The 12,218-nt window shown below is 41.1% G+C and overlaps 1 protein-coding gene across 3 annotated transcripts in view; it reads left to right on the top strand.

Moving 5' to 3' along the window:
• Positions 1-12,218, top strand: part of RCAN2 (regulator of calcineurin 2) — a 217,002-nt gene that overhangs the window by 35,177 nt on the left and 169,607 nt on the right. For all 3 annotated transcript variants that reach the window (XR_004313626.1, XM_032463193.1, XM_032463192.1), the window contains exon 2: positions 6,737-6,963. Coding sequence is in view for 2 of the 3 variants with exons in the window: in XM_032463193.1 (XP_032319084.1) it covers positions 6,737-6,963 (227 nt within the window). In the remaining variant the exon portion in view is untranslated. The remainder of the gene's footprint in view (positions 1-6,736; positions 6,964-12,218) is intronic.

Here is a 12,218-nt window from a genome sequence, read left to right as displayed (position 1 = left end):
TTTGTTTCTAATTAGCTCATTTTGTCCCAGGTATCATTAAAGAATCACTTAATTTTAGAGCTGAAGGGATTTGAAACGCTGCAAAACTTTAAGCTAAGGTTCCTATTCTTTAAAAAAAAATAAATTGGATTTATTTAACCTTCTGTTCAACTTAAAAATAGCTGCAGGCATTTCTTTCTACTGCTTATTAATGCAACATTACGTTCTTGGGCTTGGTCATTAATATTCAAGCTGACATGGTCATCTCTAACTTCTTCCAGACTAACAAATCTCCTGTAATCAATTTATTTGTTTTGCAGTCAAAACTGAATTTAAAGTCAGAATGAATTATTCATTAATCATTTCCATGTATCCTATTTCCTTATTTATCCTCCTCCGCTGGCTATACCATGGAATCAAGGAACGTTTTTTTTTTCTATTTATTGCCCTCCTTGCAAAAAGTTTTACAGTCCTTTCTTCATTTAAAAAGCAGACGAGTCGAATCTTTAATATTCTTTTGTCCAAGGAAAAATGAACTCAAACTTAAGTTGCTTTTTGGGTATGTCTTGCTCATTTTTCTTCTTTTATAAATAATTTCCTATTTTTTAAAAATTCTTGCTTTCTAGTTTGAATAACCTGGAAAACAAAAAATATAGGCAGGTTTATTATGAGCATCAAGTAAAGCTTTCAGCACTGGAGAGAGCTTTGGTTAAAGGTCATACATTCCCCTTTCTTGGGCACCTTTAAGCCCAGAGAGAAACAGATGTCTCTTTTCTTGTGAATTTTCTAATCATGGAAAGAGACAAACATCAAGGTGAGAAGGAACCTTAAAGGGAAACGTCGGCCAGCCAGCCGTCTCTCTGGTCCTTGCATTCCCTCTGTGACCCCCCCCCCCCAGGTAGGCACCACCTGCTCTGTGGAGCTTCCTCATTGGCCGTCCCTGCGACAAGTTGCTCACTTAGACATGAGGGAAGACATTTCTGTTTTAACTTGAATTGTTCCAAGATCCACGGCTCCTTTCCTTAAATTGGATTCTTTTCCTCAGGTTCATCTTCTACTCTCTTAGTGCCATACACCAAAAAATGACGTTTCCCCTTTCAGAATGTGGGGGCAGCTGTGAAACTGCCCTTGCCTGTGCTTCCCAGGCCCCTGGTTCTTAGACGACAGGACTTTTGACCCCTCGATGAGACTGGATAGTTTCCTTAGGAAAAATTCCAGTTTTTCTGTCCTGGGTGGCCCTCAGATTTGGTGGCATTAGTCTTTTTTTTTTTTTTATAGGTCACCCATCACACTATTAACTGGGTGATTTTACTTGAGAGTGAAGCTAGTATGATCATCTCCATGGATGCTTGTAATTTAATTTTTCTTGCCATGGCTCTCCTCGCCTTCCGTGGGCTTATCTATGACTTCCCCTTCCTTCCTGGTACAGTTTAAAACTTCCCAGATCAAAACACCTGTGGGCAAAATACATGGCTCCCCCTTCTCATGAGATGTACCCCTATTCCTAGAAAGGTGGGATTTTTTTTTTTAGGATACTGCGGTTCAGAAACCCTTATCTCCTGCCTGTGGATAACACTGTGACAGTAATGATATCCAACACAATCAGATGTCTCTTTGAGTTCCCTTCCCCTGGACTTAATAGTGCTGTATATATATATATATTTTTTAATGTTAGGAATGAAAAGTGGGAGTTTTGGAAAGATTAATTCCTTGTGTAGAAACCCAGGAATGTCTGGATCATCTAAGTTTATTGGGAGAAAGGGAGTTTACTGGCGTATTTATGCCGCGTTTACTCAGTTGCTGCTGCTTTGTTGCTGAACAGGCATCTGTAAGTGACAAGTGCTTGGTCTACATACTAGGAACCGTACTGTCTTCATTTAGGTCCTTTAATCTTTATTTAATAAGTGCTGTCGGGTTATCTGAGGATCTTGGATGAGATCATTTTTATATCATATAGCAAAGTAATGAAATAATTGGAAATCTTCCTCTTTCCAGGCTTCCTTTTCCATTAAAATGAGTCAAAAATCATTTGTATGCTCATTGTCACCTACTTGGTAGTATCTAAATAAACAGTGATTTTGCTTTTGGTGGTGTTTGGAGGAGGGGCAGGATTTTTTTTTTTTGTTTTTTTTTTTAATTTTAATTGCTGTCTTTTGCCTTACAAATATCTTTCCCTTCTCGTCACCGTCCAACCAGACCCACACCAAATAGTCAAGGGGCATCCCTGCCTGTTTCTCGTTGTAATGACATGAGCTTAAGCTTATGGACTCTCACTGAAGTTTGAAACTTGTTTACACCCTCGCCAGCAGTAGACGGTGGCCACCTCTGTGGTGCTAGGTTCCTCTGCTCCAGACAAGCCTGTACACAGTGATAAATAGCTTTAATTCACGCGTTGTTTTGGAAGCTTCAAAAGACTTTCACTTGCCTCCTCTCACTTGATATTTGCGGTAGACAAGGCCACAGTGTTGCTCCATTTTGCTGACATGAAAACCACGGCCCAGAAGGCATGCAGCTTACAGCAGGACTAGAACCCAAGTAGACCCTTGGGGCTCTTCCCAGTATTTCATAAAAATGTCTCTGCATCTGAAGAAGTTGTGAGGTTCTCCCAGGGGAGACTTCACATTTTAAAAGTGGATGGTGGTTTTTCTTTTCCAGATGCGCGTAATGATGGAAACTTATGCTTTCTAAATGTCAAACAACAGAAGAATGCTTAAATAAATTATGACAGATCTATACAGTGGGATGCTGCGTGGCTATTAAAATTAATGTTTTCAAAGATTATGTAATGATGCAGGGACTGCTCATGGCTGTATCAATGTTTTGTGAAAAATGTGAGATACAGAACTGCAAGATCTCAAGTTTGTTTCAAAATTATACATAAAAAAAGCACCCAAAATGCTAGAACTAAATATACCAACCTGTTAGCAGAGTTTTCTGGATAGTAGGATTATGGTTTACTTTTCTTCCCTTTTTTTTTTTTAAATACTTTTCTGATTTTTCTAGTTTTTTTCTTCAGTGAACCCATATAATCAGAAAGCATAAATGTTACCTTAATTACACTCCACAGATTTTTAATTTTAGCTGGAGGAATGCTTTGAATGATTTCTTGTTTTCTTTCATTTTTAAAATTACATTTGAAATGAGTGAGTTAGTTTTTATTATTAGCATACACATTTGAGATAAATAACGTTATTTTCAGTGTACATGTTTTAAGTTGGCCACTATAATGCATCTGCTGGTCTGTTGTCTCCTGGTAGTGACTCCTTTTTACAGAATTCATTAATTCAGTCCAAGATCACCTTGCGGACTTTCTAGATGTACCAGGCTGAAGATGGCAGGATGAAGGCAGCTCAGTCTCTGTTCGCAGGAAATACCAGTCTGGTTGGAGACACAGTGATCGTGGTGTAGAGATGGGTTGTGACAGGGCTGTGCTGGGTCCTCCTGAGTGCTGCCAAGGAAGGATGCTGGGTTCACAGGTCTCGGGGGAGTTTGGGGAGCCCTCCCGGAAGGGTTGTGTGTAGAGCTGAAAGCAGCTGTTCTCTTCTGGATGGCCAGCCTCCAATTTAGAATAATGACAGCATAAATCTTCTTATGCTATGTGGGCAATTGTAGCCTCAAAGCTATTTCACAGCAATTAATAAGAGTTTTGAAATTAACTTTAATAGATAAACCAGTTATTTGGGGCTGAAGAGCCTTGACCCTTCCTTATGAGGGAGTTCTTTTAATCTTCAGTGTTTCCCTTTCTTTCTTTCTGTTTACTTGAGTTTACTGAAGGTTAGTGGTAGTGCCAAAGCGTAACAGTCTTGCTCTGAGATGATCGCAATGATGTGCTTTTATAATATTCACTGGTACATATCCTTTTATAAATGGTTAATGCTAATTTTGATCACTTTTAAAAAATTCCTATTTCATTCCCCTGTCTCTTCCTACTCCTTCGAGGGAGGCAGATAGAGGTTCTTGCTCCTGTTTTATAAAGATAAATGGAGTCAACTGATTTCTCTAAATTGTGAGGTGAGTCAGTAATGGAACTGGGAAGAGAAACCAGGGTTTCTTTGTTCAGAGCTCTGACTTCTAAAACATTTCTCCACGTAAGTAGAATAGGTTGTTTGCCAAAAATGCGTTCACCTTTTAAATCTTTACTGAAAGTAATGAGCTTAAAATAAAGTCTCATGAAGGTAATCGCATTGTTACAGCTTAGAACAGAAGTTAAGGCTATTTGAGTAGATTAAAATGAGTCCTGAGTGAGGCTTAATATTTGGGGTATTAATTTGTTCAGCAATGGATTTTAATTCTCTTTGGAAAAAGAATAATTGAAACATTCTCAGACCCATTTAAGAACATTATGGGATCCATTTTGATTAAAAAATGTTAAATAAGAGGGGCAGGATTAAAAATAAAATCAGAATTGACACTTAGTATCTTTATTTCATGCTGCTGGATAACTTTATTATCAGAAGACTTTCATATAATCTGTTGATGAAAATACAGTGGACCCTTGAACAACACGGGTTTGAACTGCACAGGTCCACTTACATGCAGATGTTTTTCAATAAATACGTACTACAGTACTAAAGGATCTGCAGTTGATTGAAACTGAAGTTGCGGAACCTGTATAAGGAAGGCCAACTGTAAAGTCATACTTGAATTTTCTACTGCGTAGTCAGATGGGGCCCCTAACCCCAGTGTTGTTCAATGGTCAACTGTAGGGGGAGGGTATAGCTCAGTGGCAGAGCGCATGCTTAGTTCAATCCCCAGTACCTCCATCTAATAAATAAAATTTTTTAATAGGTCAATTGTAAAACTACCTTAATGTTCTCAGTAATTGTATTTACTCTTAAAATAACTAGTACTATAATAATGATAAATGATAGTTATTATGCATAGTACACTAAAATATCTGAAGCAGCAGTAGAAATGAATATGAAGGAAGGTAAATACATGAGTTATTTCATTGAGGTTTTTTTCCTTCTAATTAAAAATATGCATATATTTTGCATTAATTATAGAATAAAACAAAACTTAAAATATGTACCATATTTTTGTCTAAAATAAATACTTTATTGACTTAAATACAGAAAAGACTTCATTTACTGGAGTTTTGAGACAGAATACAAGAATGGTTCTGTTAATATATATATAGGATAACATTTTTAATTTCCACAGGTAGTGATCTGAGTTTTGAGTTCTTACTTGAAATTCTTTGAGTTTTGGCTCCTGTTCCCAGCCAGGCCTATGAGTTTAGATGTAATTCCTCTTTCATGTTGCCCCCAAATACTGTTTATCAGGATCCCACTGGGGCTTTGTTTCTAGGAAAAACAAAAACAAAGAAACAACCTCATCATAATGCTACACTCAGAATTCAAGGGAGATATGGGTAGAAACCCGCATTTGTCTGGGGATCCGGAATTTGTGTCTTAACTGAACTTGATGGGGGCAGAGTGACACTTTGTGCTGCTCCTTTCCGTCCTTGACCCTGCGGCTCTGCTTTGCTGGGATGGGGGAAGTGGAGCTTCCTGAAGACGGTCTGGCAGCCACCTCGTAAGTGCCAGGCAGCCTCACCTGGGTGCCCAGGGGCAAATTATTTCGCCTTCCAGGCCTTTAATTATTGCTCTTTGAACAGAACAGTATGATAGGCTTGAAAATAGATACGAAAGAAAAAGGTATATACTGACTGTCCTTGAAGTATGTGGGAAGGCCGACAAAATCTATTGAATTATGTACCAATTCCAGTATCAAAAAGTGGGAAGACTCTTTAACTGGCTGCAGTTGGGTAGATTTTGAATGTAAGGGGTGATGAAATGGTAGAGTGATGGAATCCAGCTAGATGAGATTCATACTGCGAAGCTTCGTATTGGGGGCTGTGAGGGAAGGGAGTCTACAGACCATGGAATGGCCAAGATAGTACTGATTTTTTAGGATCCAGGGTTCATAAATTACTTACAGTAATTATCGCAGGCAGAAGGGGGTGTGTGTATATGTATGTATGTGTGTGTCCATCCTCACTGTGGATAAACAATGAACTATTAGAGTTACCCGAACAGAATTCAGGTGGTGATGAAATAGACTGTACTTCCTTAAAGATAGACTTGGACTGATTTGGATCTTTATTTCATGTCTGTGCTATAGGAGAGTGGACTCTGGTGAGTTTGAATCCTAGTCCTGCCATTTTCCTGTAAAAGTTACTTGCTTAGTTCCTCAGTTTTCCCCTCTGCAAAATGGGGGTAATACTGGTACCAACCTCATAGACAATGGTGCAGATTTCAATAGATTAGTTACTGCATGTAAACCATTGAGAATGTTTCCTGGAACTCAAGAAATGCTAAGCATTAGTAGTGTGGTTGTGGTATATAACTCATCAAAGCACTTTCCTATGTGCATTTTTGTTTGAGTGCATTTGATTCTTTTAGGGAAGCAAGGCTCAGAGAGTTTATGGAACTTTCCCAGGTCCCAAGTCTGGCCCCTGACAGCAGGGCCAGAGCCCCTGGCCTCCCAGCTCCAATCCTGGTCAGGTGGAAGATGTTTTTGCCCACAGCATGGACTGGATTCTTGCCCAGCAGCAGGGCTGGGTGGGAAATTGTAACTCAGAGATCAAGGGGAAAATGTGAACTTGCTGGGTCTTGCCACTTCTAATAGCCACTGCTGCTTCTCCTAGTCATGCTCCCCTGCTCTGCCCCGGACACTCCAGAACTGCGTCCTTCTAACCAGGGCCTGAGGAATCGAGCCCTCCTCTAACCCACAGCTGTCTCTGTGTCCTCAGGAATGAGGGGAGAATCTTACTTCATTGGAATGAGGAGCCTGGGGCAGCAGGGCCACGTCCCGGACGTTGGAGGGCTCTTGCTGCTCTGCTGCGTAGACAGAGACTGGGCTGTGACTCAGTGCTTCACGGAGGAGGCCTTTCAAGCAATCACTGACTTCAACGACCTCCCCAACTCACTGTTTGCCTGCAACGTGCACCAGTCGGTGTTTGAAGGAGAAGAGAGCAAGGTAAGAAGGCTGGCTGCTCCTGGAAGGTGAGGAGACGGGGCGATATCTTCCAGCTATTTCCGTTGCTCCTTTGTGGTTGATGTTTGAAAGTTTTTGAAAATGTTTACTTGGCCCTCTTCTTGGCGTGCATAGCAGGAGAAGAGGAGCCTGTTCTGTTCCCAGTCCACACTGGGGGTGCACAGGACAAGGCTGGACATGAGACTGTGATGAGTGGAATCTCACTGTCTGCAACTCTGATGTCCGTCTGACAAAACAATGGTGCAGGGAACAGTCGTTGCGGGAGATACCCCCTGGGCTAGGGAGCAGATTTTTTTTTTAAAAAAAAGTTTTATTTCCCCCTATTCTGCTCAAACCACAGTTTGCCTTTCCTCGACAGCCCAAGCTCTGTTTTCACCCCAACCCTCCTGAAGTTTGATGTCGGTTCTAAAAATAGCTTCTTCAACTGGGTCCTGTTGCACTTTTTAGAAAGATGAATTGGTTGACTGTCTCCGTCTTGCTTTGCTCACTAATCATTTCGTGTGTGTTTTAAAAATTTGCATGAACACGCTTCCCTCCTTGATTTGAAATAATTAGGGAGTGAGGTTGTATGTGTCCAAGGATTTTCCAGAAGATGAGGTTTGCATTTTAAAGACCAAACTTGATTTAGTGTACGTATTCTTGGAAATCAGTAAATATTCCTTTTGGAAATCTTTCTAAAGTTCGTTTCAGTTTTCTCTCCCCTTTTAAGTAGGGAGTCTAAATGGCTCAGACCTTCCCTGCTGGATGTGGATTTTTAATTGTAAATATCCACTATTATGCTGTGTTTAAAACACGGCCAGCTCTTTTGGGAGATAGGAAAGGGCCTTTTTCCTAAACTAAAGTGTGCCTCTGTGTGAGATTAAGAGTAGGATTTGTGGTTGCTGTTTCACAGACTTGGGCTGTTTTTGCCCAGTGCTCAAGTCCATACTCTGTTGTCTGAACACAGTTACTGGAAGTCTTTGTTCTGGATTTTGTTGGTTTGGTAAGCCATCCTGATAGCCCAGAGGACTAGGAATTATTTCAAGCCATTTAAAGATAGTTTTATAATGATATTATTTTGGAGTTGAATAGTTGAAATGATGGGCTAAAAATAGCTTGAAATCCAAGGAATTACATGTGATTAGAACCCCCAGAGCTATGATCACCAGACTATTTGAAGCAAGAAAATGGCACACAGCCCTCTTGCAAAGAAACTGGGAATTCTGCTCTTGGATTATAACCAGGTTATAGCACAGATCATGGTTTATTCAGAGCACTTTCCCTGAAATCTACCTGACATTAACCATGAGATACAGTTCCATATTTTCTTGTTCTGTCATCTATTTAAATACCAACAATTAGAAGGATTTCCCTTAGAGGTTTAATAGAGATTTTGATTCTTTCCTGATTAAATACTTCTCAGTAGATTAAAACAAGAAGATTTAGGGCGTTGCTAATCTCATTCAGGAGTGCAGCTCAAGAATGGCTGATCCAATGAACCAGAGCTGGTTACATAGAAATGGCTGGCGAGTGGTTCACAGGAATCTGTCCATGTCTATTTTGGTCTGATCTGTGATTGAATAATAGATTACCAAATATTCTCATTTAATTTGCATACAAAGTTGTACATCACAGTTTGACAAACAGTATTTGACTTTAATATAACCCTGATAAAATACTGAGGTGAAATCAATATGATGTAGCTCAGTGGAACCGGCTTGAAATGATTGAGATCACAAAGTTTTATAGCCAAGGAGGTGAATTTTATAATTGGCCAGTGTCTGCCTAATTAAACTTATTAAACGAGACCGAAAATCTTTCGCCTTGGTGCGACTGTTACAGCCTGCGTTTGTGGAATGTCTCCAGGATGTCCAATAACTGATCCAGACTCTGTTTTGATGTGATTATTTGTACGGTGTTGAGGGCAACAAAGAAAGATGATCAGATACCAAATGAACTAATCCCAGAGGCACGATCACCAAGACTCTAGAGAAAAAAGTGTTTGGGGAGCCTCACGGCTCCCGTTTTTACTGCCACGTGTTTCTCTTCGTGTTCCAAACTTTTCTTCTTTTATGTCCATTCGTCTCCCTCCTCCCAGCTATCTTAATAAAACTCATTGTCCGTATGTCCTTCTTTCAGGATAGTCTTACCACAGTGTTCACAGTTTGTGAATCTGAGCCACGAATTCTGATGGTGGTTATCTTTCCCAAAGGGTGGACATTTGGGGGCACTGTGCTGAGTGGGTGGGAGATATTTTTAGGTAAAGGGAAAAGAATCAAGACTGCCTTTCCAGCGCTTGTATATTTGCCTGTGGCCAAAGGTGGCTGTGGGGGCTGTCTGAAATATTTGGCTTTGGGAAGATGAATGCCTTCAGCAGCCTGGAATTATCAGGGAGATAAGACCTCATAGGTGAAGCTTAGTTTTCATTCAAAGGTCCAGGTGGGGAGGTAGTGACAAGTGTAACTCGCTTTGGCGAAGTTCTTTCCTTCTTGGCACAGCCTACTTTTTGGATTCATCATTTCCTGATGTTGATGGACTAGAGTTTAACTTGTTTGTTGCAATTATTATAAAGCATACATTTTAACCTCTTAGTTGGGTGGGAATTAAAGCTCTTGCTTTCTGACTTTCATGATTCAGTCTGGCGGTCATCTCTTTTCTATTTTCCCATCTATCTGAGACACTTTTCCTAAGCCCTTCTCCTGTTTGAGGTAATTTGAAAAGTCCTGGCTTGGCCTGCTCTTAATATAGGTAACACCCCAGGATATGATCTTCTGGTTATCTTTGTTTCTGCTTATCAACATGGTAAATATTCCGATATGCTCATTTCTGTGATCCTATTTAAATTCTAGGTTCTGATGCCTAAAGAACACTTTTTTTTCCAAACAGCTTCTTGAGGACTGTGATGTTCAATCCAGTTTTCTGTGAGGCAGAATTCTGTGTGCTTGTATTTTGATTTGATGCTTTTGCAAGGCGTGGGCACATACTTCAGTGTGGCTTGTTGTGGTCCAGATGGTTGAGATTTGTTTATATAACACAAAGCAGAGCCGGAGCTGGAGGAAATTGGCATCTGAAACCAATAAATGCAGATTGCCGCTTGCATGCTACAGCTTGCAGCATAAATATTTTTGTACGAAACACATTTAGAACGGGGATCTTCACAGCATGTAACACCTAAAAGTTACCAGGGGTCATTAACCTTTGGCAGATTCCCCTGGATTGCCTCTCTGGATCTAGCGAGGCTGCAAAAGTCATCTCAAGGCAGGCGAGGCTGGAGGGACACCCTGCGGGCTGCCCTTGTCTGTGCTGAAGGGAGGTAAGGGGCTGTTCCGTGAGGCATCGGCACTAACTGGTAGCTAAAAGGGAACAGTGGATCAGCCACCTTGAAACCTTGAACCACACTTAGTCCAATAAGGAGAAGCCTGGAAGGTGAGTTGATGTTGGCCTGCAGAATTTTTGAATTCATTTAGTTTATTAATAGTAACAGTAGCAGCAGACACTGACATAGCGTATGTAGCCAGGCGCCAGGTACTCTTCCGAATGCTTTCTGGACCTTGAGCCCTTTCATCACCATGACGACCCCAAGAGGGTGGTCTTTTTGCCTCTCTGCCTCCTGGGGACGTGGCAGGTTTGCATTCCCTGAACAGCCCTCCCCTCCATGAGTTCTGGAAGTGACCTGTGCTACTTCCAGCCCCAGCATTTAATTACCGATGTTTGACCCTGAAGGATGTTCTTCTCACTCTGCTAGTGCAGCTGGCACAGCGCCGGGTGTGCCTGTCCCGGCAGTCTGGCTCACGGAGCGAGGACCAGGATGACAGAGCAGGGTCCTGGCCAACCTGTGAAGAACGTGTAATGCGACAACGACAACATAAGCCTTTGTTACTTTAAGTCGCCGGGATTCGGGGGTTGGTTGTTAGAAGGTGACTCAGTCCATCTAGGTTGATACAGTGAGTATGATTCTCCCCATTTTTCAGATGAGAACGCTGAGGCGCAGAGAGGGTGCGTGCGGGCTCCCAGCTGGGAGTGGCAGAGCAGGGATTCAGACCAGAGTCTGTGCTCTTAAACCTTGTGCAGGACTGCCTCCTGATAGACAAAACATTTATTGAAAACAGGTGTGATGCTTGGCCCTGGGGACGCAATGGTGAACAAGGCAGCGTAAACTCATTGAATTTAAAGACTCCTGAAGACAATTCAAACAAGAAAACAATCATCTTAAATCCACTGATGCTACATCAAAGGGGCATTTAATATATATTTTCAACTCTATTCACTGCTTTATATATACACACATACACACATGTGCGTGCACACACACAGGGGTTTCTTATTGCTTTTGTTACGTTGTTTTGTTTCTTAAATAAGCGGGCATTTCTGCCAACCATTAAAGAATATATTCTACCAGAAAGGGCATAAGATCAGAGCCCTGGTGCCACCAGTCTCTTACCTTTGTTCTTCTCATTCCTGGATCATCTCAGTGCCTCCTGAGTGGTTGAAGTGATTCTCTGTTCAAAGATGCATCTTTTTCTTTCTTTCAACTTTTTTTTTTTTTTTTATTGAAGTGTTGTTGGTTCACAATGTTGTGTTAGTTTCTGGCGTACACAGTGCTTCAGATACACATATATACACTCCTTTTCATGTTCTTTTTCATATAGGCTATTGCAAGGTATTGAATACAGTTCCCTGTGCTGTACAGTGCGACCTTGTTGTTTATCTGTTTTATATATGAGTGTGTATTTGCAAATCTCAAACTCCTAATTTATCCCTCGACTCTCCCCAAAAGATGTATATTTTTCATTCAGTGTGATCACTGATACAAACCAGCTCTTTCTAGAGCTCAGCTGAGGAAACAGCGATCTTGTCTAACACTGGCAGCGTTGTGAGGGCAGCCTCAAGGGTTCTCTGAGTTAAACACGTATTAGCAGTTTTTACTTGATTCCCCACCCAAGATTTGCCTTTACTCCAGTCTGAAAGGGAATGAGAATGTTCACTTTGTACTTTACGACTGCAGGTCCACAGTCCCTTCTCTGCAGGACTGACATCTGAAAAACTCTAAAAACAGACTTTTCGTAATCCGTTTTAAGGCCAAACCGCACTTGACCTAATTGATTCGGACTCTAATCAGGGTTGGTGGGAAGCTTCTTCTAGTGTGAAAAGTCATCCATCTTTTTGCAAAAGTATTCTTATCTTTAACCACTGGGGGCTGCCCCAGACTTTGATGGATGTGAGGCATGGGTACCATATTACATTCTAAATTCCAATCA

Source organism: Camelus ferus, chromosome 20 (assembly GCF_009834535.1).
Source record: "Camelus ferus isolate YT-003-E chromosome 20, BCGSAC_Cfer_1.0, whole genome shotgun sequence".
Taxonomy (NCBI): Eukaryota; Metazoa; Chordata; class Mammalia; order Artiodactyla; family Camelidae; genus Camelus; species Camelus ferus.
The sequence above is the reverse complement of the archived record's forward strand: the minus strand, read 5'-3'. Positions and strand labels throughout refer to the sequence as shown.